Raw genomic sequence first — 21,749 nt, 5'->3', positions numbered from 1 at the left:
TAAGCTGAAACACACCTCAATTTTTTTAAAGTTTTCATGGGAGTGAGCTTTGTAAACTCAAGATGTTAATATGTCAAGATGGTTGTAATCCGAGGACTCTCTTATATGCATTGAATGCTCTAAATTTCCCTGTAAACACAGCTTTGATTGTATCCTCAAAACTTTGATAAGTTATATTTTTGTTTTTAATTAGCTTAACATAGTTTTTCATTTTATCTTGAGATTATTTTTTTAATTTATGTGTTATTTGGAAGTATGTTGTTTCATCTCCAAATTTTTAGGAATTTTCTAGCTCTTTTTCTGTTACTAATTTCTCGTTTAATCCAGTGTGGTCTGAAAGCATACTTTGTATTATTTCTATTCTTTGGAATTTGTTAACATGTGTATATTATGGCCCAGAATGTGGTCTATGTTGTAAATGTCCATATGATTTTGAAAAGAATGTATATTCTATTGTAGAATGAAATAATCAATAGATGTCAAATATATATATATATCTAGTTGATTGATGATGCTATTGAGTTCAATTATATCCTCACTAATTTTCTGCCTGCCAAGTCTGCCTTTTCTTGAAAGAGGGGAGTTGAAATCTCCAAATACAATAATGGATTCATTTCTTTCTCTTTGCAACTTTCTCAGTTTGTTTTTTTTTCTCACAAATTTTAACATTTTATTCTTGGGGACATACACATTGAGGCTGGTTATGTCTTCTTGAAAAATTGACTCCTTTATTAAGTACTATGAAATGTCCTTCTTTAACCCTGATAATTTTTCTTGTTCTGAAGTCTGATCTGTCTGAAATTAATATAGCTACTCTTGATTTTTTTTTATTAGTGTCAGCATGGTATATCTTCCTCCATCTCTTTCTTTTAGTTCATGTCTATCTTAATATTTTACATGTGTTTCTTGTAAACAATATGTAGTTGAGTCCTGCTTTTTGATCCACTCTGACAAGTTTAATTGGTATATTTAGGCCATTGGTATTTAATGTGATTATTGATACAGTTGAATTAATATCTACCATATTTGTTATGTTTTTTTTTAATTCATTGCCCTTGTTTTTTTATTCCCATTTTAGTCCTTCACTCTGTTTTTAACACTTGTGGATTCTATATAGCATTTGATGTAATTCTATTCATTCTTCTTTAGCACATCAGTTATACTTCTTTTGTGGTTGCTTTAGAGTTTGCATTTACAACTATTCCAAATAGTGATACACTGCTTCACAGTTAGTCAAAATACCCTATAATAACAAAATAACCCCAATTCCAGCCTTCTGTCCACTGTATCCTTGCAGTCAATCTTTCTCTTATGCCTAGAATGTATAAATATATATTCATACATAAATAATTGTTGTTATTATTTTAACAAAGTGCTATCTGTTAGATCAATTAAGAATAAGAAAAATAAAAGTGTTTAGCTCTGGCCTGATAGCTTGGTTGGTTAGAGCATCGTTCCAATGTGCAAAAGTTGCCAGTTCTATTCCTGGTCAGGTCACATACAGAAATAGATCAGTGTTTCTCATTCCTTTCCTCTCTCTAAAATAAATAAATAAATAATAGAAAGAAAAAGTTTTTATTTTACCTTTACTTATTTCTTCTCTGATGCTCCTCTTTTCTTTAAGTCTAAGTGTCTAATATATATAATTTTCTTTCTCCCTGAAAAACTTCTCTTAACATTTCTTTCAGGGAAGGTCTACTTGGATCAAATTTCCTCAATTTCTGTTTGTCTGAGAAAGCCTTTTTCCTACACTGTTAAAAGATAATTCTGTAGTGTACTGAAATCTAGGTTGGTGTTTTTTCTTCTCAACACCTGAAATATATCATACCACTCTCTCTTTGCTTGCATATTTCTGAAGAGAAATCAGATATATTCTTATTTATAGGTACGGTGTTTCTTCTCTGACTTCTTTCAATATTTTTTTCTTTATTTTTGACTTTCTGAAGTTTGAATATGATATGCCCTTGATGTAGTCCTTTCTTGGCAATTATCTTTCTTGGTGTTCTTTGAGTTTCCCGGACCTGTGGCTTGTGTCTAACAGTAATTTGGAGGAAACTATCAGTCATTACTGTTTCAAATATTTTGTTTCTTTCTCTTATTCATCTCTGATATTTCCACTATGCATATATTACACCTTTTGTAGTAATCCTGCAATTCTTGGATATTCAGTTCTGTATTCTTATTTTTTTTCTCTACTTTTCCATTTTTGAAGTTTCTATAGACATAGCCTCAAGCTCAGAGATGGTTACCTCAACTATGTCCAGTGTACTAATGAGCCCATCAAAGAAATTCTTAATTTCTATTATGGTGTTATCAATCCCTTGAAAATTTTAAGTTCTTAGAATATTCATCTCTGCGTCATTGCACGTTTTTGTATGTTGTTTACTTTCTACATTAGAACATTTACTGTGGTGATCTTAATTATTTTAACTTCCTGGTCTGATTATTTCAACCTCCTTGTCATACCTGAGCCTGATTCTGATGCTTGTTCTGTCTCTTCGAACTATTATTTTCCCATTTAAATATATCTTGTAATTTTTTTCTTTATAATCTGATGTGGTGTCTAGGGCAAATGAAGCCGCAGTAAATAGGCCTTTAGTAGTGTGGTGTGACGTATTGTGAGAGGAAAGCTTTCTATTATCCCATAATTGGATCTCAGTCTTTAATGAGCCCGTGCCTCTGGATATAAACTTATAAGCATATCTAGTTTTTCCCCCCAGCCCCTTGGGGGGACAAGATGGCTGAAGAGTGCACTGGAGTGGGGTGTTTCCTTTCCTCCAGATTGCTTAGGCTCTGATAAATTGCTAAATAGTTCAGGCTCTGGTTCTCAATAATATATATTTTTAAATGTATCCTTTTCCCCTCTCCCTGCTGGAAGCATGAAGAAACTTTGACCAGTAGCATGGTGAAATCTTGTGGAGCCAAGGGTGGTAAAAATCAAATTTCTGAAATCCCCTTTATGCCTGGCTCCACTCCCCAAAGTTTTTAACTCTCAGACTTGTCTGCCCTCCAATAATTCATCAGTAACAATTTACATTTTCTTGTACTGATTCTATTGGAGGTTTGTGCTCAGAGTTTCTGCTCCCATAAGTTGAACTTTTCTTTATTTACCTGTTTGCCTCTGTTACTTAGAGAGCAACAGTTTTCCTTGTCATTTCACTTCTTTTATGGATCCAAAATGAGTTGTTGAATTTTCAGGGTTTTTTTTTCACCTTTTTACTTCTGTTAAAAGACATCAGTAAAAATTTTAGGACAAAGTATGACTCCCAATCTCTTTATAATTTTAGATTGGAAACAGCAAATCCACATCTATATTAATTTAAGAATCAATATTTTAATGTCTGCAAAAGAACAGATTTTTCTTTGTTTTTTTTTTTACTTTCTGAAGTTTAATTATGATATGCCTTAAATGTAGTTCTTTCTTGGCAATTATCCTTCTTGGTGTTCTCTGAGCTTCCTGGATCTGTGGTTTACACAGATAATCTGGTATTGCATTAAGTTCGTAAATCAATTTAAAGAATAGTGCCATCATAACTATTCTCAGTATTTTAATTAATAAACATAAGATGTTTTTCCACTACTTTGGCTCTTTTTAGTTTCTATCAATGGTACTTTGTAGGTGTTAGTGGACTTGTTTTGTTAAATTTATTCCAAAATATTTTATACTTTGTTATACTATTGTAAATGAAGTATAAAAAATGTTACTTTCAATTTTGCTAATTCTTCAAGTTTGCTAATTCTTTCTTCTACATGCTCAAATTATTTGGTCAGACCCTCTAGTGAATTTTATTTCAATTATTGTACTCATTTTTCTTATACTTTTCTTTAGACTTTAGACTTTTTTTAGTTCTCAGGTCACATTTAAAATAGTTGATTTAAAGGCTTTTTCTAGTATATTCAATGGCTGTGTTTCCTAGGGACAGTTTCTGTGCACTGTTCTTTTATGTTTCTGTTATGGATGATACTTTTTTTTTTACATGTCTCATAATTTTTTGTTGGAAACTAGACATATTAAGTAAAAATAATGTGATAACTATAAAACTAAGATTATCCTCTTTCCTTAAGGTTTGTTATTGTTTCTGGGTGTGTTTTTTTCAGTGACTTAAATAATTCTGCAAAATTAGCATTCTTTGTCATGTGTGGCCACTGAAGTATCTGCTTAGTTAGTATACTGGTCAACTATATGTTTATAGAGATTTTATTACATGCCAGGAAACAACAAATTTATTCTTTGCCAAGAGGTTCAGTGTGTGTATTCAGGTATGACTTCAAAATTCAGCTAGGCAGTTTACAAATCAGTCTTAATCTTTTTTTATTTGTGCAGAGCCTCCAGTCTGTCAGAAGTGAGAACATGCAGGTCCTTTCAGGCTTTATATTGTATGGACCAAGCCCTGGACATATACCATGCCCTATATATGTGTGTGGCTTTCTAGATTTCCAAATATTAGGAGTTTTCAAAGCCCTCTTGGCATCTCTTTCTTTCTCTATTTTTTATTTTTTAAGATTTTTTGTTACCCTACTCTTTTGTGGGTGGAGTGTAGAGCACATTCCTAGCAGCTGTGGATGATGCAATGCTGTGAGAATACTCCAGCACCCAGAAGCCTCCTGGGCATACCCAGGAAGAAAGTTCGCTTGCTATAAAGAAGTGACTTAGCACCAACCATGCAGCTCCCTGATCTTTTCAACCATTGGCTTTGAGGGACATGCTGTAACACCCTATAGGCTGAACCCATCTATATAAGCTTGCTTACTTCCTGAATAAATCGAATCTGTGTCACTGAACCTGTCCCCGGAGTTGGGTCTTTGCGTCTCCATTGTCCTCACCCCCAGCAGGACTTGTCCACAACTGGCGCCCAACGTCGAGCAGGGACCTAACCAGCATCCAAGGGACGGGTGAGTGACCCTCTACAATGGGAAACCTTCTCCCTTACTCACAAGCCCCGCAGGCTCGAGCCCTGCATGTCCTTATTGCAGAGTAGGCGAGTTGAAGTTTGTGAAAAGGATCTCTGTACTTACTGGGAGATTCTCTCTGGTCTCAATCCCTGGATTGAGGACGTGCCTCTCTGGGACTCGAATACTTGGGCCCAAGCTCTCTGACGTGTTTGTTTGGCCGAAGTACATGGGGGACAGGCCTTCCCTCTCGGCCTCACTCCTGCCTTATTGGCAATACACGCCTGCTTGACCTGTGCTCCTGCTGGGGACCCTCTGCCAGTCCCTAAGGTCCTACAGGCTACTCCTCTTTCAGAGGAGCCCCTACCTTCCTATTTGCCCCCCTCCACTGAAAAGGAAAGTAGTTTAGCCTCTGAGTTTGACAAAATCGCGGCTGAGTGCGCAGAAATGAAACCAACCGAATTGCTAACTGTGCCATCAGCTCTGCTGCCAGAAAAAGCAAAAGTCGCTACTAACACATTCCCTGACAGGGCTCAATGCCCCACCCCAGTCTCTCAGATGCCATTTTCTACCCCAGCTTTAACTTCAACATGTGTTCCTGCTGCAGACCCATGGGCCAGCCTATACACCCCCATGTGTCTTTTTTCTGTCTGTCTTGTCTATTTTTCTGTATTTCTCTCTCTCTCTCTCTCTCTCTCCTGCCCCCTCTCTGAAATGACACTGGAAGGACCCAGCCACAGCACAGTGGCGGGGATCACACCCCCTTCTAACGCAAGGGAAAGGTTATGCTTGTGTTTTTCAGCCAATTTGGATTCCAGGAACCCCCCAACCTGCTTGACAGGGTTTCTTGGGCACCCACTAAGTGGTTCAGTCTCCACCTAACCAAAACCACAGCCCTGGCCTTCTCCACACCGACTACGCCTGAGAGGAGGAGGTCCTCAGCTCTCCAGAAGATGATCTTGTGCCCGGCCAGCGTGTGCCCCATTACCTGGGGGGATGTGGAGGCTTTGGCGGGCAGGCCCAGAGAATGACCCCTGACAGGTCCCCAGGCCCTGGTGCTCTGTCCTTGCTTATGTGTGTGCTATAGTAACTGCTGACTCCCAGACGCAGGTGGCGGCAGCCCAGGGCTCGAGCCCAGCAGCGCCAGCTGGTGTTTTCAGTTCATCTTTGGAGGATGAGGAGAATTGGGCTGGAGTTGCGATTCGCCGACTCCAGAAGGTAAACGGCAGCAGCTGCAGTGGGAGGATGAATGGAAGCCAGGCTTGCATCGCCGGGTGGCCACTGGAACAGCAGGGAATGCCTGCTAAGCTGCTAGTGGGTTCGCTGAAATTTTGGGACATAGGGGTGGGTGCCATCATGCTCTCTGGAGCAGAGATGGAAATGCTAACTGCCATTGCCATGTGCTCCTCTTTGGAACAGTGTAAGACCTGCCAGGATGGCAAGGATGAGTGGGGTGGCTGAGGCCTCACATTTGTGGACTGATTTCCTGGACTATGACCTGAGTGAGCACTGGCTCCTTTGTTGGATGGACTTATGGATTTTGAACAATGTGAAATACCCTGATGGGGTTAGGGGGTGGCTTTGCTGGAGGCCCTTCCCCTGCCCCGGGAAGCTTTTCCCATGGCTAGAAAGAAGGCCGAGGACATTTTGTGCTTTTGGCAAAGTGCTCAGAGACTGGTGAAATGTACCTTTGTGATTATTGAAATTGTATGATTTGTCATGTTGCTGTAATTTGTGTAATGTGCCTTGCAACCATATGCAGTATGCAGCCCATGGCAAGCCATCCATTCTGTGTTTGGACGCTGGGACCTTTGTGGGAAGGGGGTGTGCATGGACCTACGTCCATTTTTTACAATCAAAATGGAACTGTGTTTAACGGCACCTAGAAGGTCTCTGTAACACAATGAGAGAGAAATGACATCTTGACCCCTAGGAGGAATTCCCTGTTTAAGACCCTCGTTCTATTTCCTAACTAGTCAAACATTACAGAAGCTTGCCTCATTGTTTAATCCAGCTAATCTATTAGCATAGAGTATAATAGGTATTATAGTTTTTTTAGTTCTACTAGAGTTCCATTGCATAATGCATAGCATTCAGAAGCTACAACAACAGCAAGCTGTCATTCATCAAGTCTAATTGGCCTTAATCAAAAGAGAAGGGGGAGATGTGGGTGGAGTATAGAGCACAGTCCTAGCAGCTGTGGCTGATGCAATGCTGTGAGAATACTCCAGTTCCCAGAAGCCTCCTGGGCATACCCAGGAAGGAAGCTCGCCTGCTATAAGGGAGTGACTTAGCGCCAACCATGCAGCTCCCTGATCTTTTCAACCATTGACTATGAAGGACACTCTGTAACACCCTATAGGCTGAACCCATGTATATAAGCTAGCTTACTTCCTGAATAAATTGGATCTGTGTCACTGAACCTGGTCCCCGGAGTTGGGTCTTTGCGTCTCTGTCATCCTCACCCCCAGCAGGACTTGTCCACACTGTTTGTCCCATCTGTTATTCAATACCTCAGGCAGCCATGATTTTAAACAATTTTCACTGATGATTTTTAACGAATTTTCATAGGCAAAAAGCTATTTGTATTTAATGTACTCCAAGTTAGATTAAATAAAGAGAAGACTTTCAGAGGACTACTAGACACAGCAAATAAAGATATTCTACTCCTTCTAATAGCTGCTAGGCTGTTGTCTTTCCTGTGATTGTAAACTATGTGTTCTCAAGGCCACTGTGGTTCTGGGAAGTGGGGGTGGGAATAGAGCAAGTTAAAATGCCACAAAGCCTGCTGCTTGCACTTAGCTTCAGCCATTTTTTTTCTTGAATAAATGCTCCCTATATTGCTAGAAGTAGTTGGTTAGTTTTCAGAGTTGTGAAAAAGTTGACTCTAACCATACTTCCCAGTGTTCTCGTTGTTGTGCAGGGAAAGACTTTTGAACATTCTCACTTTATCATTCTTCTGCTCATGAAAATTTAAAGAGCCAGAGAAGCATTACCCATGTGAGATTTTGTAGGACAATTAAACATCTTAGTAATCACCTGACATGTGAGAATTATTATAGTGAGGAATTCACAAAGATCAAAAGCTAAAGTCTTTATGCCTGTGGTCACCATGGGAAAGATTAGCAATTCCTCCTACAAGAAAAATAAAACTCTCTGATAACTGTATATCACTATAAGTAAAAAGGTGATAGCTTATATCTTGAGAGTAAATAAGGTTTTTATAAATGAGAAAATGGAGCACCTGGAAGTTGTGACATTCTCCTAATCCTGCATATCAGTGGAGAAGCCAGAGTTAGCACCTGGTTCATTTGAGTCCTAGTTTTGGCAGAATATTTATACCAAAGAGATTATTGCCCATGAAGGAATAAAAGTGATTCACTGTGTAGGACAAGGAGCTCTTTAGAGTCTTTAAGATTCCTCTTAAATTCAAAGAAAGGAAAATTTATGTTTTAAGGAAAAAACCCCCCCAGAAACTATGATGTTTTGAAGTTGGAGCTATCAAATAGCATGACACCCACCAGGTCTGACCAAGGATTTCATGAACACTACTTCAAGGAATCAAAGACAAAAATAGTGCCTATCAAAAGAATTTGTTACTACTAAAAAAATGTTGATGGTTTAAAAAAAATGCAATCACTTTGATTGTAAATAACTTCCTCATCTTAATTTATATACTTTACTAACACTAGGTTTTTGTTCATATAGACAGTTACTTGATTTTGTCACTCCCAATAGCACTATTTTTTTTTAAAGAATACAATTCTATGTCTTATAATCCTCAAGTCCTTGGCTGGTAGATTCATATCTATGGAAAAGTTGTAAAATTTTATCTATGAGGTCTTGATATTGTGATTGACATAAGCAATTCACAGGGATACCAAGGTAGGACAGCAATACAACCAATAGAGGAATCTTTTTGTCATCTTCTCCCCATCATTTTGTATTGTTTGAACACGGCTCCCCTCCTTCCTAAAATTCTTAGCCTACTCAAACACACTTAAGGCTCATTTCGTAGTTACTTAATGCTTCAGAGAAATGTCAGGTAACTATTTTATAAAACAGTTGAATACCACAGTAATAATTATTGTGGACAAGATCTACCAATGGATTCTAAAATTAATGGGTGAAATTTTGTTGAGAAACAAGATTTCCTTAGTTTTAAAGAATCTTTCTAATATATTAATTCAAGTGCTCAAGGTTAACATCACCAAGAATAAGACATACTCACATCACAAACCCATTAGTATGATGCAATGAGGACTCAGCCTCATTTTATGGCTCAAAAAGCACAATCTCTTGCTAATTTGGAGAAAATATTAACCAAAGTGAAATTGATCAGAATCATAAAAAATTGAAGAACATGCTAAAAAATAAACCATCAGTGTCAGAATACGCTATGAAAATATACAGAGTTAGGATGACAATTAGAGACAGCAAGGTGCCTTAGGGTGAAAGCCCTGAGCAGACAAAAATCCAGGGGCCTCTCTGATCCCATACTGGAAACAGTGTGTGCTGGAAACAGCAAAACAGCTGGATAAGATTCAGCAACAAGAAATGTTTAGGCTCTCAGAACAGAGATTAGAAGTCAGTATGTTCCTTTTCCTTTACTTTCCCCCCTGAAAACTTCTGTCTGCTTCCTTGAGTTATTTGTACTGGCTAATAAATATCTGAGTAAGGCTGGAGATGAAGCTTCAGTCCTTCAGTCTGCTGACCAGAGCTGTTGCCTCCCCGAGGCCCCTCAGAGCTTGTCATCTGGTCTCTGAGTAGTTCATTGTCACCATGACAAGTGGTGCCAGGTGTGAAGAATGGGAACCAAATGACAGGTTTGCTACTCCAAGTAGTTCATTGTCACTGTGACACATTAGTACTTTTTAAAAGTGTCAAAATCATAAAAAATAAAGAAAGACTGAAGAATGGTCATAGGTTGGAGGAGACTAAGGAGAAATAACCACTGAATGCAATGTGGGATGGATCCTGGATAGTAGACCAGAACAAAAAAAGACCTTAGAATAAAGAGTGATAAAATTTAAATAAGGTTTGTAGTTTAGATGGTACTATATTAATTTTACAGATTTGTTCACTATAAATATCAAAGGTGATAATATTAAAGGAAGTTCATGAAGGGTTTATAAGAACCCTGTGCTATTTTTGTAACTTTCTGGAGGTTTAAAATGATCTCATAAAAAGTTTTAAAAATATTGCACTCAGTTTTTAACATTTCAAAGAACTATTTTTATTCCTTTAATAATTTTTGTCATCCTATTCAAAAACTTGATATTTTTGGAATAATTTTCTAATGAGAATATGACTAATGCAGCCTGGCATGGAAACACTTTGAAAGAAAATAAAATGTATTCTACCAAGGCGAGTATATTCTCAAATTCTCTTGCTGCCTTTTCAAAGTTTACTTTGTACCCTGTTTTGTGTTTAAAATGTATTAAAGAGTGATGGTGGTGTTGAAGTAACAGTTTACAATAAGTGTGGGATTTAACTTAGAAATTCTTATTTTGAATATTATCTGGAATAAAAAGATGTTGCTATTCACAGTTAAATGTTTAATTATGTAGCTGGAATTCTTATTCCTTGGGACTTTAGAATCTATTGCTTATAGATTACTTTAAATGCTTACCCACTGGGAATTGGGTTCTGTTGGTTTTCCATATTTAAGAGGCATTTAAAAGGAAATGAGACATGGAAAGTTTTGTTTTTAATGGTACATGTAATCTTGAGTGTTACAATTTATAGCTGGCCATGTAGGTAGTTGTGAAGACCTAGTCATATCATCTGTGAGGAAGTACTAACCAAATCCATACTTCTCAACCTTTAATGTACATAGGAATCTTCTGTGTATTGTGTTAAGATAAAAATTCTGAGTTGGTAGGTGTGCTCTGGGCCTGGGATTCTACATTCCTAAGCAGCTCCCAGGAGGTGCTGTGCTCTGGCACATTTTGAGTAACAAGAATAATAAATGACTAGAACAGAAATGCTATGAATGAGTCCTGTCTACCTCAGGTGTCAATTTTCAGAGAAAGGGATTTAATTTTAAACAAGTGAAATATTTAAGTACCCTAAGGCAGTATGGCTAATAATAAAACTATGAGGAAATCTCTGCAATGAAACAAACAGTTGAAGGCAGGGACAGAGGCATGTGATGCCACAGTCCTTTCAATGTCAGATGTTGCCTAACAAGTATCAATAGATGGCTGCTGGTGCCAGTTCAACACCAACAGGAATCCCTAGTTTGGGGTGTGGTGAATAAAGAAACTTTATTCAGTCAAACAGCTCAACTATGATATAGCTCATCTGTAAGAGTGGAACAGCTCCATAGTGTTACAGCTGAATTCTGAAGCCGCATGTCTGTGGAACAGCCCTGGGGTTAGACCCCTCTCTTGCTGGACAGCTCTGCTCTGCCCTGCCCTGCTCCACTCTGCATTGGTCTGACCTGTGCTGGTCTGCTCCGCTCCAGTAAGATATATTTGGTGTTTCGGATCCAGCTGGGTACATGTCACCTCCGGTATTCAGTGGAAAGGGAAAGTGTACTCCCAGGCACTGGGGAGCTGGCTTATATTAGACAGAAATCCCCACCCACGGGCCTCAGATTGGCTCATCTTCATGCAAATGAGGACTCTATAGCTTAGCAGTCTGACTGGCCCAAAAGGCACTGCCCTGATTGGTCAGAATAAAGCCTTTCTGATTGGTTGGTGAAGATACTGATGGGCATATAGCTTCACAGCTCTGATTGGATGGGGAAAGCCTCAGTCTTATTGGTTGAAATAGGATACCATGAACTCCTTTATAAGAGGCTCAGATGGCAGAAACACAGTGAAGTCAGGCTGTTTAAGTGCTGGCTTCTTCCTGTAATGCAATTTGAATGATAGGACCCTGTATAGAAATGGCTGCTAGGCTCTGTTTTTAAATTTGAGCCAGTTAGCCACCAAGAACCCTTCTTAGTAGGTATCTTCTTTCTCAGGGTCCACAAGAAGACATGTAGAAAAGAAAAAGACTGAGGATTCAGTCTGAAATTAAGCTGAACCAGTCAGTAATGACGGGTAGATTGGCTGGAAAGAAATTCTTCTAGAGGCAATAGAAATCTCCTAGGAGGATGTCTACCACTGCCACCAGGGGGCACACCACTACAGCTTTTCAAGGTTGGCAGTGTGTGGCCTGTCAACTTTCTGTTTGGGGCACTGATAGCTGCAGGGTACAACACGGGTCCATCCCACCCTTTTAGGACATGACCTCGGCTCTCTCTGATGACTGAGACTTGGTGATGGTTCATGTGTTTACAACTCTTATGAATAGGATTCTAATCAGCATTTAGATTCCAGGTGTTGGGGTAGAGGAGTTTGCTGTAGCTATCCTCATAAAGATAACACGATGTTGTTAAAGTGTGAAAAGCGATTGACTTTGGCATCTCTTTCCTTTGAATGCTTTGTAGTTTCAGAAAGTTTCATTGCTGCAAACATCTCTCAGAAGACAGGTTGTTGCCATCTTTCTAGGTAACAACAAGGAAAACTGAGGCATAGGGAAGAAAGTACCTTAGATCTGTGGCTAGATTAGGATCTGAAGCCCAGCTTTCTGCTCTAGCTAGGAAAGGCAACCACCTGGGTAACCTGCCCCTCCCCTGCAACCAAAGTTAATGCAGCCCCTTAGAAAGGAACCTCACACACAGGGCAGGCAGCAGCCATTGCTGGGTAAGATGCTCGCTCAGTTCTGCGGGAAGGCAGGCAGTCCTGGAGACCTGGTCCCACCTTTTGTTCATCCTGCCAAAGTCAGCCATGTCAGTTCCTGTAAGTCAACTTGTCTTAACTACTTACGCATGGACAGATTCTTTTCATTTTTCAAAATATTTTAAAGTAAAATAATAGGACATGCTGGTGTCAGCAAAATAATATATATACATATATAAAATAACATATATAATTATATATATATATAAATTGGAAGTCTCTTCTCATTCACTGATTCCCACACCAAATCTTATAGTCCCACCTCCAAAAGTAACTACTGCTGACCTTCTAAAGATATATATGTATTTTACATTATATATATAATTTATAAGTACACTTTTATTTATATATAAGTATAACATATATGTGTATTTATATGTTATATACATCTGTAGGAAGACACACACATGATTTTGCTTAAATTTAACAAAAATAACATTATACAATTTATAATACAGCTTGCTTTTGCCACTTAAGATGTACACCAGAGTCCAGTGGTTTTCAACATTTTTACACTTGGGGACTGGTGAAAATAGGAGAATTATTTTGGGTACCGTTGCGGCAGAAACCACCCTGAGCATAGGCAAATTAGACTAAAATCAGTGGGTCTATAATCTTCATACAACAGGAAGATGGTGAACTCTTTCGCAGACCAGCACGGATTTCTGGTGGACCAGTCTGCAATCACCAGTTGAAAAGCACTGCAATGGTCTATTAGTATGAGGTTTTGAAATTTAAAAATGATAAAGCATTTACAGATTTTTTAAAAACAGAAAACATAGGATTTCCAAACTTAATATTTACGTTTACATCAATAAGCCTTAGGGTCCTCCTTGGTTTTCTCTGCCATACTCAGCACCCTGTCTGCCCGAGTTCACAGCAACCGAAACAACTAGTGGAGGTTATGTGTTTTCTTTCTGAACAAGTCTGATAGAATGAACAAAAACACTCAAATTATGAATACTTAACTTTTGTCCGCTGAGGGTCTATAATTTTAATCTTGATTATTTCCATGCTCTAGACTGTTTTTTATAGTTTTGTGTTTTTTTTTAAATAGAACTCATGCAAAACAGAGCCAGATACAGCAACAGGCATGGGGGTGTTTGCGTCCTCTTTTTTTATTGCTTCCAAACACACCAAAAATAAATGAAAAATATTGACCAAAAAGGGCTAGGTAATTTATGTTGTCTTTTTAGGTTTTCCCCTCAGGATCCACCAGAAATACACAGCAATCTGTCTCTGTCCCTAGAGTAGCAGAACTGAAACGTTAGCACAGGAGACTCCCTGGGAGTTTGTGAAGGATGCAGACCTGCAGACCTCCCGATCCTTGGAAATGGGCATTCCTAACAAGCTCCCGTAGACTTTCATGTCTACCCATTTTCACCACCGGGATGCTCCCTGGCCCTGCCTTGGACAAGCGGGAGTCTTCCCTTTTGGTACCTGTACTCTCTCCTCTCTCAGAAGAAAAGGGGATGGGCAGAGTGCATGGGAAATTGGTTGGGCTTTTTCCATTAAAAGCTCCACATTTTAAGCACATCTTAGGAATTCTTCTACGCTTGTCTTTAAAAACTTGACCCCCTACGTCTGCCAGTTGACCTCTTGTCCTGTAGTTACCCTTCAGCCTCCCTTTACATACTGTAACCAGTTTGAGAAGCAGCCAGTGACTGTTTCAATTTGGGTTGAAGTTCCTTATAAAATTAGTTAATCTGGAAGGTCATTTGTATCTAATCCAGAGGCAGTGGTTTGGTTATTCTTGGCTTACACTAAACTTGGAAGGGAACTGAAGCATCAGGTAAAAAAATAAAAATAAAGAAAGCCCTACACATACACACAACAAAATAGCCTCCATTTACCTAAAGTTCACGGACAGGCAGCAATGACCTAGGGCAGAAGAGGCGGGAGAGAGACAGTCCCTGGAGGATTACTGCTTGGCAGGGGTTGGCAGGAAACATTCTAAGTCATGATCTGGAACCTATGTAGGGTGTATACATATAAACAAAGTCATTGCACTAAATGCTTAAGCCATATGCATCTTCCTGCACATACTTTATACATTAATAAATTAAAAAGGATGGACAGCCATGATTATACAAATAGTTCAATAGAAAAAGAAATCTATAGTCATATCTATGTAGTGAGTCAAAATCACCAAATAAATGCAGACAATTGAGCAAAAAGAAAATAAAAAATTGGAAACTACTATAAAATAAGCAGTTTCTTTAAACTGCAGTTGTAAACTGAACACAAACTAACACGAGCGCCCCCTTGCCGACCTGGTACTCTCAAATGCCTTATGATGTGGAGTGTGGGATCAGCTCACTCAGAGGAGCGATTCTTTGGGGTTCTTCAAAATGCTCACGGCTCAGGAGGAGGCTACAGGAACAGTCTCACTAGCTTGCGGATAAGGCAGCAGAAAAGAATTGGGAGGGAAACCAGTTGTCAGGCCTTCTTGGCTGAAGTTGGGTTTTTGTCTAGATCTGGGTGACTGTGCAGGCGTAGGGTGACACACCTGGGGGTGAGGAGCAGCCTATGAATTTGTTGTTTCCGGAGGCAAAGCAGTGACCAGTGAGGTGAGGCCTGGACTAGGAAATCTTCAGGCATGCCCAGAGTGGGTGCCAGAGCAGGGCTGTTCTGGGAACAGTCCAAGGAAGTGTTCCTCCCTTTTATTTCCCTCCTCACTAACATTTGGCCTTATTGTATTCAAAGGTGTTTTTATGAACATCTCTAGGTCTTTCCTCTTGTTGGTTGTGCTACATTTCCTTGTTTTTGGAGCAGCCATGGCCAGGAGGCTGACTCGTTACCTTGCCAAGCAAGTGACTTCTCTGATGTTTCCTCTGCCCCCTCCCTCCCTCCTCAATTGGTGGTTTATCTGACACAACTGGCATTGTTTGGTGTTATGGAGACACAACCTTGCTTTGCTGTGGAAAACTGCTCTGTCAGGTCTGGGCGCTGTGGGTGAGGGGAGGCCAGAAACCTGGAAATTTTGCAGCAGGCCTGGAAGAGGCTGGCTGTCTAGGCACAAAGTCCCACTCACCGGCTGCTTAAGAGCTGGCATGGGCTGAGTGTTAGCAAATGTGGTCACGGAAGGTTCTTTATTCTTTGTTATAAAGTAAGAGCTATAGAATGATGAACCACACTGTGCACATCAGGCCCAAAGTCTTTGCATAGAACCGAAACTGGAACGTTTATGGAGGTGGAACCAGGGAGCATGGCTGGTGACACGCCCATCTCACTCTCGGAAGGGTCAAGGCCTGAATACATCTCGGGTGATAGCTCTCTTTCCAAGCAAGCTAATTCTCAGATTAATGTATCAGGGCCTGGGATTTTCTCCCGAACATTCCTTACACAAACTGGGAGATCAAACAGATAAAAAATAAATAAATAAAAGACAAAAGCTATGCTAGGATCGATGGGGATCCTGATGGTGAAAGATAAACAGCACCTTAGTTAGTACAAGTCCTGTTTCTAACGAAACTCATTTCCTGGGGGAGCTTTCTGGGAGACAAAGGATACAAATAACTCCTTTCCTTGGGAGAGGAGCACACTGAAGTCTGTCTCTCTTATCTGTCCCTGACAGTGGGCTTGAGAGCCTGCCTCCCACCTCGTTTGTCCCTGTTGGAATGAGGGGAGAGAAGGGCATTCTGACCAAGGACTTTCCTCTTCTTCCTGCGCAGAAGCCGTGCAGTTTGGGCAGGGCCCCACCACGCCACGGTGCTATCAGACTGGGAACTGGAGAACTCCATTTTTCTTCTTGGGTAGTGGTTGGCCTCTCTGGGATCTTTCTCTCTGCTGTATTTCAACACGTTTGCTCTAAAATCTGTCTAAATGAACGTTAACTAAACAATCATTTCTGTGTGTCAAAGAGCAACCTCTCCCCCCTGCCTCGTCCCTCTGCTTCGTTCTTCCTTTCACTCACTGCAGGTGCTGAGAGAACTTCCAGGGAATTGCCAGGTCTTGCTGTGTCCCTCTTCCCCTGTCCTCCCTTCCTGACACTTCTCCCAGCACCAGATTTCACAACTCCCTCTGCCTCTGGTACTCTTCCCCTGAGCTAGTGTTCTCTCTCTAACCCAATTAGTTCCAGATTCTCTCTCTCACTTTTATTTTCCCTATGTACACGAGAAAAAGCAATTGGAGGGTATTTCCTGGTTAGTTTAATGAAAGAGTATTCTGAGCTCCCAAACTTTCATTTCTGTGTCTCCGAAAGTTTGATGAAGATACTTCGACTGGAGAAATTCCTACACACATTCCATCCTGAATAAACTTACATATTTTTATTTTTATTTTTTATTTTATTATTTATTTATTTTTGAGAGGAGAGAGAGAGTGAGAAAGAGAGAGAGAAAGAAGGAGAGAGGAGCAGGAAGCATCAACCTCCCACATGTGCCTTGACCAGGCAAGCCCAGGGTTTCGAACCGGCGACCTCAGCGTTCCAGGTCCACGCTTTATCCACTGTGCCACTACAGGTCAGGCGAACTTACATATTTTTAAATCCTCCTCTGTACCTGGTAATCAAAGCAAAGAGACCACCACATTTGATAGAAGAGCATTGTAGGGAAGGTGCTCTGTATGTCTGGCAAGATGCCAAGCTGAGAAGTAAATAAATGATATGACCAGAAAGCAAAAGTTCTTCAATCTTATTGAGTGAAATGGCCTCTCTGTGGGAAGGAAGCCACCCATGTCCCCAGATGCAACTGTGGATCATCTGGGAGGCTATGGGCTAGGAGGTCACCCACAGGGAGAAGCACACTTGGGACACTCTGGGTCCTCCCAGACAGAGGAGTGAAGAAATCTAGACAGAGGTTCCCTCCTTTCTCTTCACCTCCCTAGACATCTGCTGCTAGATTCTCTGATATGATTGGACTCCATGGAGACACTCACACAAACACCTACCGTAGTTTCCAAATGATTCTTTTAGGAACAAGATCTTTAGTTTTCAGCCACACCACAAATTAATCTCCTCCTCAGGACTGTATCCATCAGCCATCCTGACCAGCAGCCCGAGGGAGGCAGGAAGCCTGAGGAGCCAGGGTGTGTGCGCCTGACACCATAGGTGTCCTCTCTAAATGCATACATAGCTTCTGCCAGGCTTTGGACCCAGCCTGGCTCTAGACAGACAACACCTTGGATGCAAGGGAATGGGGGTACTAGAGAGCTGACCTCAGAGGCAGGGGCCAGCTGATGCTCCCTGATGAAAGCCTAGGAGCGCCTCCTCCCAAGGCTGGCGAGAGATCCCCAAGCCACCTCACTCACTGACAGTGCCAGGTGCCCCACTTCCCTTATCCACAGCATCGGCTGGGTCCAGCATAATCAGGAGTGATGTGCAAGCTTGGGCCAGAGGGGGGAGCCAGGACAACCCCCCCTCATGAGCCCGAGCCTCTGGGGAGTCCTGTTCCAGGTCCGGAGACTAGCGTGTAGGGGGATCCCCACAGGGGACGGAGGGAAACCCAGGAGGCCCACAGGAGGAGGCGAGGCGGGTGGCTGGGCGTGCGCTGCCAGGCAAACTCGGGGCACTCCCTTTCTGGGAAGAGGGTGGATAGGAAGCTGAAGTGACTGTGGGATACTCCGAAAGTTTAGGGTGAATCCATCTTTCTGGTGACCCGTCTTTCGGCAGCTTGCGTTTCCTGAGAGGGGGAGCCTACCCCGCCGCCCCCCTTCCCCTTGCCAGGGCACGGAACGATTGAAGGCTTGCGCACCGGGCTCCCTCTGCTCGGTCTCCTCCCCACGCGCCCCCTCTGCGCTGTGTTGGCCAGCGATCCGCTGTGTTGGCCAGCGATCCGCTGTGTCCCCGCACTGCCCCCCGCCCGTGTCCCTGCGCGTTGCAGGCTGCAGGAGTTGCGCCCTCCGTGCTCCCGCGCGCTCCGGCCCCGCTCGGCCCGGCTCATTGCACGCGGACCATGGAGTAGGCGGCGGCCCCACGAAGCGCTCCTGCAGCGGCCGAGGCCGGAACCAGCCCGGTGACCTCGCCAGCCAGCGGAGTTGGCCAGCGGCGGGGCCTTCTCCCGCGGGTCCGTCCCCGCTCCTCCTCCTCGGCCGCCGCCGCCCCCGCCTCCTGGCCACCCCCGCTGCCCCCGCCGCGCCGCCGCCCCAGGCCGAACGCGGACGCGGAGCGTGGGAGCCATGGCGCGCGAGGAGGAGAGGGACCCCGAGTGCCGGGAGGCGGCGGCGCGGGCCCAAGGCGAAGAGGAGGAGGAGGAGGAGGGAGAGGAGGGACTGAGCGATAGCAACGACGAGGACCAAGAGCAGAAGAAGACAGGCAGCGGCGCGGAAGGGGAACAGGAGGCAGCAGCGGCGGCCGGGCGGGAGCGCAGCGAGGACGCGCGGCTCCAGAGCGCAGGGCTGCCTCCCGCCTCCGTCCCCGCCACGGCCGCCTGCCATCCGAGCGGCGGCCGTCCGCCGGGGCCGCTGCCCTGCCTCCCGAGGATGCCGTCGCCAGAGGACGAGGATCGCGAGCGTCGCCGGAGTCGCCGGAGGGACCTTCTGCTGAGCCAGCTCTGCTTCCTGGCCTTGGTGGCGCTGCTGCTCTGGTCGCTGTCGAGCATGCAAGAACATAATGGTGAGTGCTAGCTGCCTGCCCTGAGTGGGCGCTGCGGCTCCGGCAGCTCAGCTCGGGGGTCCCTGGGCCGGGCACCGGGCGAGCAGGTTGGGCCTGCGGGCAGGGTGCCGGGCACACGTTCTCCCACTGTCCCTGAGGGGCTCGGGCAGAGGGGGCCCTGAAGGCGAGGTCCGCGCAAGGGAGATAGCATGCTGGGGTGCCTGGCTGGCCCTGGGAACCCTTACCTGTGCCTTTTGTAGGGACTTACTGACAAACTGGAGGGACTAGTGATGGTGGCGGTGGGGACTGTTACCTAAGCAAGTCCCCCAGTAAAGATGACCTGGCAAGATTCGTTACCTGTGCAGGTAACCACCTGTATAGTCTTTGGGTTGAAGGCGTGAAAGGGGCTGGTGACTGATGAGCACTTAGTTCTCAAGTGTTCTCCATGTGGAATAGTCAGGGTGAACCAGGTAGAAAGCTCCATACCCACCTTTGCAGGACAGATCCTGGGAACTTCGGATAGGAAAAAAGTGTTGGCCACCTGGCTAGGGTTTAGAAATGGATTGTTCTCTTAAACGAATCAGTCACTGGGAAGACGGATCCCTTTTGTGAACTTGAAGTTCTGGAAGCAACGGACTGCCCAGCACTCTGCATTCTGCTTTCATGATGCCCTGCAGTGGGTCTACCTCTAACCCACAACTTGATTTATCTTTGTCCTTGGCCTTCCTTGAGCTGAAATAGATCCTGTGGAGAAATGTGTTCAGAACAGTTGTCCACCAAAAACAATTTGGACCCTGGGAGGCAGCTGTCTAAAAACAGAGGGAAGACTTGGAAGAGTAACTGTTGTAAAACGGTTTTATACCCCAGCCGAATGTTCAGGTGGCATGGTTCCTGGGAAAAGAGTCATAGAAATCATTGTGAGGAAAAGCAGTTACAAATATGTGCTTTGGTATTAGGATAGATGGAGCTTTAATACAAAGTGTTACAAAGTGCACAATGAGGCATTTGAATAGTGACAGTAAAATATGCTTAAAGGTGCCATCAAGTTAAGGGATCTTCCCCAAACTGGCTGATCTCTGCTCTTTGAGGAAAGCAGATGGTCCATCTTGGTCCAGGTCGTAGCAGACCTGTTGACAGACTTCATCATATATGGTAATATGAGAGCCTGTTTTGGTCTTCAGTGAGGCTAGTAAGACTCCACAGCTCTCCCTGTTGCTCCTGAATCCCAGATTGTCTGGCTATGAGGGCTGACATCAGGAAAGGTGAGGGAGGTGGACCTCTGTCCAAGGACAGGGTCAGACACTGCCAGTTCTCACCACGAGACTTTTCATGACTCCCTTTTCGATCTCAGTTTCTATGAGTGCAAAGCTATCCTGTACTTCATGCCACCTTTGGAAAGGGCCATTCCAAGTCAATTACATGCCAGCCATTTTTCTTGCATGTCGGGGCTCTGTGAGTCATAGAGTTCCCACTGCTTCCCAGGATAGAAAATACATTTTACTGGATGGAGAATGTGACCTATACAATTAAGTCCATCAGTGGCAGGGGTATGCCTGGGCCCCGAGAAAGCTAGGATGTTCCGAAGAACGGAGTGTCAGACACTGTGCAAACTGGTGACTAAACTGTCATTCTGAAATGGTTTTCCTAGCAGTGACATTTCCGTTCAGGTGCTAGTGATTCAGATTTGGTTCCATCGCACAGCCTGTTCCCCCACTGCTCCCCTCGATCTCGCTCTCTTCTTCCTACCACTCATGCTCACTTTCCCTCTCCACTCCCTTGCATAAATGTGGGGCTTAAAAAGACCCTCACCCTGCCTGTCACCTGAAGGTAACAGTGAAAAGCCAACAGTGTTAAGGGGACACCGTACAGCCTCATTTATTTTCCCCAAAAGACGTGTTAGTCCTAATTTTGTGTCTGATCACTTTTTCTTCTATTATGTATTGACAATTTCATTACGTGATGCACAGCAATATTTGCAGCAAGGCACAGGATTTTTGAGAAAATTTTAAAGATATTAATTAGTGAATATGAATCTGCAAGTGATTATTTTGCTTGGGAGGTTGTCATTCAGTGTACTTCGGCATTTGAATAGTGACTATTACCCTGGGAACTTGGGGCTACTCTACTTAAGGGTCCTTCCAGTATGGATAAAAAGTTTGGAATTTAGCCTTGTTTTAAAGATGCCATGATTTAGGTTGAGTGATTCGCTTAAGATCACACAGCAATTGATGAGTAGAGAAGGAAACCAGTCCTAGTTGACCTGGCTCTTTGATTCTATCTCTGTTCCCTGGTATTCAAACCACCATGTGGGTACAGCTTTGTAATATTTATATAACGGCATAGGGGGTACCTTCATAAGGATCAAAGGTAATATTTTTATTTATTCACCTTGAAAGTCATGCAGTGATTGAGTTATGCAGAAACCTCTTTTCTAACACAGATGACTTTTTTTAAAAAAAGAAATGAAAAGGACTGTTCTTTTACTAAACCAAAATAGAGGTGTGTGGCAGTTATGTTATTTAATGTTGTATAATATTTCTAATTGTATGGAATCTGAGATTCCTTTTTTTGACATTTAACCAAACAATATAGAT

General features: G+C 42.8%; 1 protein-coding gene across 2 annotated transcripts in view; it reads left to right on the top strand.

Moving 5' to 3' along the window:
* SLC24A3 (solute carrier family 24 member 3) overlaps positions 1 to 21,749 on the top strand; it is a 654,625-nt gene that overhangs the window by 98,411 nt on the left and 534,465 nt on the right. Inside the window, exon 1 of one of the 2 annotated variants that reach the window (XM_066234657.1) lies at positions 17,962 to 19,176. The exons of the other annotated variant lie outside the window; for it this stretch is intronic. Within the exon in view, the coding sequence (XP_066090754.1) occupies positions 18,741 to 19,176 (436 nt within the window). The 5' untranslated portion in view covers positions 17,962 to 18,740. Of the gene's footprint in view, positions 1 to 17,961; positions 19,177 to 21,749 lie in introns of those variants that run through there. 2 annotated transcript variants of the gene reach the window in all.

This window comes from Saccopteryx bilineata, chromosome 6, assembly GCF_036850765.1.
Source record: "Saccopteryx bilineata isolate mSacBil1 chromosome 6, mSacBil1_pri_phased_curated, whole genome shotgun sequence".
NCBI classification, from domain to species: Eukaryota; Metazoa; Chordata; class Mammalia; order Chiroptera; family Emballonuridae; genus Saccopteryx; species Saccopteryx bilineata.
Note: the sequence above shows the minus strand (reverse complement) of the source record. Positions and strands in the feature narration are given on the sequence as shown.